At 32.5% G+C, this 5,596-nt stretch overlaps 1 protein-coding gene across 6 annotated transcripts; it reads left to right on the forward strand.

Moving 5' to 3' along the window:
* The first annotated feature begins 364 nt into the window (after positions 1–364).
* On the forward strand, positions 365–4,844 carry LOC128867774 (fas apoptotic inhibitory molecule 1). Of its 6 annotated transcripts, none has more exons than XM_054109260.1 (4): positions 365–472; positions 3,759–4,005; positions 4,162–4,434; positions 4,519–4,844. In XM_054109260.1, exons 2-4 carry the CDS (start codon positions 3,802–3,804, stop codon positions 4,708–4,710), a joined length of 669 nt encoding a protein of 222 aa, XP_053965235.1. In that variant the 5' UTR covers positions 365–472; positions 3,759–3,801; the 3' UTR covers positions 4,711–4,844. The 6 variants fall into 6 exon arrangements, with proteins under 6 accessions (XP_053965235.1, XP_053965233.1, XP_053965232.1 ...); XM_054109258.1 differs by lacking the exon at positions 365–472 and adding an exon at positions 3,430–3,573; XM_054109257.1 differs by lacking the exon at positions 365–472 and adding an exon at positions 3,430–3,549.
* Positions 4,845–5,596: the final 752 nt, after the last annotated feature.

Below are 5,596 nucleotides of genomic sequence, written 5' to 3' on the forward strand. Positions count from 1 at the left end.
GGTTTCTTGTTTTTTTCAGTATTTCTTCTTTTTTTCTGGTTTGTATTTTGAAGAAGATTGGAAAATGTGTGAATAGAAATACTTAAATTCTGCTGAGCTATAAATTAAAAATTTTGTGAGTGGCAAATTTCAAAATTGCATTTTTCCACATAATTTTGTTTTTTTTTCTTGAAAACTGAGAAGGACTTTCGAAACCACTTAAAAAAACACTTATTTCAAAGTTAATGCAAGATTAAATACTATTTTAAGTGCAACCCTAATTCTCCATTATGTTTATCCGTTATCGCTTTCCACTATTATTCTGTAACCTTAGCTACTTTGTTATTACATTTAATAAATCGTGAACCGTCTAACGTTAAACGGGTATTTTGCTTCTATCAGATCAGTCCATAAGTTCGTTGGTTTTGTTAATAGTAACAGTTAAGAATTTTTTTCTTTTCAAAATTCTGCTGAGCTATATGTTTCAAATTTTGTGAGTGGATGCTGAATATTTTACTTAAAAACAGAAACTTATTTCAAAGAGCAGTATTTTTTTTTTTGTTTTTATTTTTTTGAAGAAGATAGGCTTGAATTGAAATGTTAAAATTCTAATTAAGCTATAAATTTAACATTTTGTGTTGGATAGCTGAATATTTTAGTTATCAAATTTGACTAAAAGATAATTCCTGATTTTTTAAAAAATTCTCAAATACGAATTTATTCCCAAACAATTTTTTCCACAATTAAGTAAAATTTTCAAATTTCAAATTTTATGCCCTAATATTTTAGTTATAAAATTTAGCTTAAAGTAAATCCCAGATTTTTGAGAAAATTTTCATATGTGAATTATTTCCTAAACAATTTTTTCCCCAATATTTAGTCAAATATTCAAAACAGAAAATTCTAGATTTTTTAGAAAAATTTTCATATGTGAATTATTTTCCAAAATTGGATCGAATTTTCAAAAGTAAATTTTTTTTTAGATTCCAGAAAATTATAGATTTTTAAGAAAAATTGAATTGAAAAATGAATTTTTTTTAAATTCCAGAAAATTCTAGATTTTTAAGAAAAATTTACAAATGTGAATTTTTTCCTAAACAATTTTTCCCGAAAATTTAGTAAAATATTCAAAACAGAAAATTCCAAATTTTTAAGAAAAATTTTCAAATGTGAATTTTTTCCCAAACAATGTTTTTCTTTTTTTTCTTTTTGAGTCAAATTTTCAAAACCAATTTTGGGAACACCCTTAATCTTTTCTTCCTCTCTATTTTCACTATTTTATTCCAAAAGGTACTTCCATTTATTCTTTCCAGTTCCCTGTGAACTGTAAACTGCGAGCTTTAAAGCAAAAAATCAAAAATGCATGCGAATTTCTAACCACTTGAGACTTTCACATTATTGAGCTAAAATTAACACTAAACCTACCGATACTTTATGTATTCCTATTCCTACCAAAGTGGGTCAAATGACCCGCCTTTATGTTATATATATTACTAAGTCTAGCGAAAAATATATCAATTAGGCCAATTTGGTACATGAATGAAACAATTGTTTTCAATTAATGATTCAAAATAGTTTATATCATATATTAAATTTAAAAAACATAAAAATAGTTTATTCTTTGCTTTGTTCTTGCTCCTGTTGAAAATCTTCTTTCGACAAGTTCCTCAGCTAATTAAAATAAAAATTGTTATCTAGAGGTGTTTTTGCCGATTGTTTCTCTATTATAAAACTCTTGAGTTGATTCCAGCCAGGTCAAGAATATTGAGGAAAATCTGCGCAGGCCATCTTTGCGATTTTGATTTCACTGAGTATTTTCTGGCCATCTGATTCGTCATCTCTACACCGTACTTAGTATTATTGTAAAATCTTATCGTTTCTGGTATACGCTTGCCATATGTTTCAATTTATTTCAGATTTATGTTTTGCGCTAAGTAAAAGCACTTTTTTGTTTGTGTTACTTTTATAAATGGTAAGTGAATAATGACTCGATTTATATAGTTTTATTGAGAAGCGTGGTGCACCATCTTTCTTCTACTTGGCTAATTTGGGCAGTTCTCTTATGCTTCCGCGAATCGTTTCCAAAAGAGTGGGTCTCTTTTCTAATAGTTTCGTAGCGAGTGAAGAGCTTGTAAAGAAATTATCTGTAGTGTCGCTTCTTTCGCATCCTGTGAACGGTTCCATTAGTTTGAGAACAACGAGTTTCGCAAGCGGAGTTGAAGCACCTCTTTTTTCTTCCTTTTCCAAATATAAAAATCCATTTATGATATATTTAGTGCTGACATCAGATGCTAGCCAAAATTTGATACCAAACTTATTCGGTTTGTTCGGCATATATTGTGTAAATCTACTTTGTTTTCGAAGAGCTGTTCGTCGATAGTTACATGTTACACAGGCTTCTAACAATTTTGGCTATTCTTGATGAATTTGTACCATACTTCTGAGATTAGAGCGAATTTATCATTTTGTAAACGCTGGCTTCGTTGCTGGCTAGACCCCATTTAGTGATAGATATGAAATGTTCAAATTTTTTTCCTGATATAAGCCACGTGCATATACATAGAGGACCAATAAATACATTTACTTTTGCAGGAGTAAAATTCCATTGAGCTCCCAATACTCCAGAGGCTTCTTTATATTTATATATAATATCATTATATTTCGTTTGGCATACGCTGTCGGGCCTACAACCTCCCTAAAAATATTATAAATTGTAGAACGTCCAGGTGTTGAGCTTTGTTCTATTTCTTGCCAAATTGTACCATCAGGCGCAATTTCAGTACATCGGTCTTCCACATATTTTTCACTTTCTGAACTCGATAACGGTATTTTTCTCGTCTTCGCTTTCTTTACCTTCGCTTTCTTTACCTGAGGACTCACATTCATCTGTACTGTCAAATTATTATATTGTACTATGTTATCTACTTTACTTTCAGACAGTTGCTCCTCACTGAATTCAGAACACTCTTCATCTATGTTATTTATAACTTCCAGTAATTTCAAATATCTTGAATGTTTTGACATTTTTGGGATAAGAATTATATGTAAAATTATCAAATAAGAATTTTTGATTCACAAAATAGCACTATAACTTGAAATTTTTACTGTAACGCTCGCTTGTAGTAGAACGAAATTGGCTATTTATCCGTCAGTCTGCAATAAATATAACTCAATGGAGCAAAATATATCACGTAATAGGAAAAACGGTTCAATCAAGAGACACAATCTGTGCATGGGTCAAATGACCCGTTACGGTAGTTAGAGCAGATCACATATATTTCTCGGTAAAACAATTAGCAAAAGAGGAGTAAATTTTGAAAAATACATTCGATGTATTTTTTAATAAAAGTCGTGAAAGAAAACGGCGACTTAATAATGTTATTTCCAAAATCTTCTAAAAAAAAGTTTAAAATGGGTCATTTGACCCGTCATGGTAGGTTTAGTGTTAAATAGGCTATAAAACTGCGTATTCGGAGTATTCTTATAATTCTGACTGAAAAGTTTAACGTTATAAAAATTTGTTGATTTTTTTAATTGTTGTTTTTTTTAATTTTATACAGGATTTGCTACGTTGAGTTATATAGTTTTGTTGTAGTATGAACTATGTTTTTATCAAAAATACAGATATAAAAATAAGTTAATAGTCAAAACTTGACAAAATGTCGCTGTGCTATTATACTGACGACGGCTGTATATAAAATTAAAACAATAAATACTTTATAAACTAAAATCATTAATCACTTCATTTGCTGACATTCCTATTCCCTATACCTTTCCAGATTATTGTTAAAGCTAAAGCGCATTTGAGAATTTTGCACTAAAATGTCCTTCCTTTCGCCATCGCTGAGATTGGAGAACCTACCGAACGAACCAATTATGACACTCGACCACATACCGGAAGAAAAGCGTTACAACAAAAATAATATAGTGGCCAAGTGGTGTGCACCAATAAATGGAAAAATGTATCGTATCGAGCTAGAACATGGAACTACCACGGGTCGACGCATGATATGGGTTAACGGGAAGGTGAGAAAAACAAAGGCAGATGTACAGATAATAAAAAATAAAAAAAGCCAAAGTGGTGCTTTTTTACAAGCACTCTCTTTCATCCTTAACTTCAGCCACAAACAGTGCTGGGCATTCATTTATAATGATTTCCTCATGTGATCACAATATTTCCAGGAAGTCTTGCGCCGCGATTGGATGTTCAAACTGGTTGGCGAAGATTCATTTTACATAGACCAGGCGCGTTGCATTATACGCGTAGATCCGGCACCTGGTTTCAGATATGACTACTCACTATATATCGACGGCAAGCCGCATGAACAGTACACCGACGAGCTGACCAAACATTATCGCCTGTGGCTGGTCACCGTCGATGATATCGACTATCGCATAATGTTGGAATTGGACACGATCAATTTGTACGTGAACGATCAGCTGAGAGGAGAAACGGTGAGTAGGGGAAATGTAAACTCTATATCCACTTGCTGAAAACGCACCCATGCTGAATAATTTACAATCATTTTGAATTCACAGGGCGAATTCGTTGATGGTGGTACGGATACCAAGTTTAACGAGAATGGCATCGATTTCGTATTGCAGGCGCGTTCAAGTGGCAATAAATTGGATGGATTGACGCACACTCTACTAGCGAATGGTGAAGTCGTACCTGAGGCTAAGATATTGGAAATTATGCAAGAGCGCATCTCAATCTTATCGCCAACTTAAAGTTGATTTTATTATTTTATGTCTAAGTTAAAAAATTATATGAACGGAGAAGTTCTCGCAATGTGCTGAAAATGTATGAGTTTTAATTAAAAGTGAGTGATATGTATAAATAAATTGTGAATAGGCACTGCAAACTTCTTTTATATAATGATTTAGAGTGAAATGATTATTGGAGGCGATATACGCACAGAAGAGTATTCTGTAGCACACCAAGCTTCCAATCTGCCAATGATCTGCTGGCTTGTCGAACTGAAAATCCAATTCTGTTTCAAAAAATATACTTACGAAACTGATACGGTAAAATCTATGCTATCCCAAATGTTGCAAGTATTAAATCTCGGCTCTAACGTCTATCGTAAAACTAGAGATGAAATCGAAGATTGAACAAAAAAATACTTCAGTTCATTGTCGAAAACTAATCACTCAGAATACGAGCGTTTCCTTCCATATTTTGCGCCTTTGCACTACGTATGATGAGCTGTAATTCGATATTTTTAGGCAAAATTTTGGTTTTTTTAGCATAAACTTACATAAAGGGTTTTCCAATAACAGGTGTTATTTTGAATAGACCGCTATTTCGGTAGATGCCACTTTTGAAGGCGTTATTTTTCGATATTTGACAAGTAGAAAATACGGCATTAATAAAAATGGAACGAGACACGCTTAAACAACGCATTGAAATTATTAAAATTCACTATAAAAATGCTGAAAATTTGGCAGAGACGATTCGTAAAACTCGAACATTTGTGGGTCATCGTGAAGCACCTTGTCGGACCGCAATACAGGAATTGGTGAAAAAATGCGAGCTTTTGGGACAAGTTAGTGATGTGATGAATAAAACCCGTGCCGAAAGTGTTGAAGAAAATCCAGGTTTGTCCATTCCTCG

The sequence above is a fragment of the Anastrepha ludens genome, chromosome 6 (genome assembly GCF_028408465.1).
Source record: "Anastrepha ludens isolate Willacy chromosome 6, idAnaLude1.1, whole genome shotgun sequence".
Classification (NCBI taxonomy): domain Eukaryota; kingdom Metazoa; phylum Arthropoda; class Insecta; order Diptera; family Tephritidae; genus Anastrepha; species Anastrepha ludens.

What these genes read in the sequence shown, in the direction of transcription:
- LOC128867774 (XM_054109260.1), top strand. Translation starts at nt 3,802, where the DNA reads ATGTCCTTCCTTTCGCCATCGCTGAGATTGGAGAACCTACCGAACGAA. An exon ending in TGATATGGGTTAACGGGAAG is followed by an intron (nt 4,006 to 4,161) that starts GTGAGAAAAACA and finishes CAATATTTCCAG; the next exon opens with GAAGTCTTGCGCCGCGATTG. An exon ending in ATCAGCTGAGAGGAGAAACG is followed by an intron (nt 4,435 to 4,518) that starts GTGAGTAGGGGA and finishes TTGAATTCACAG; the next exon opens with GGCGAATTCGTTGATGGTGG.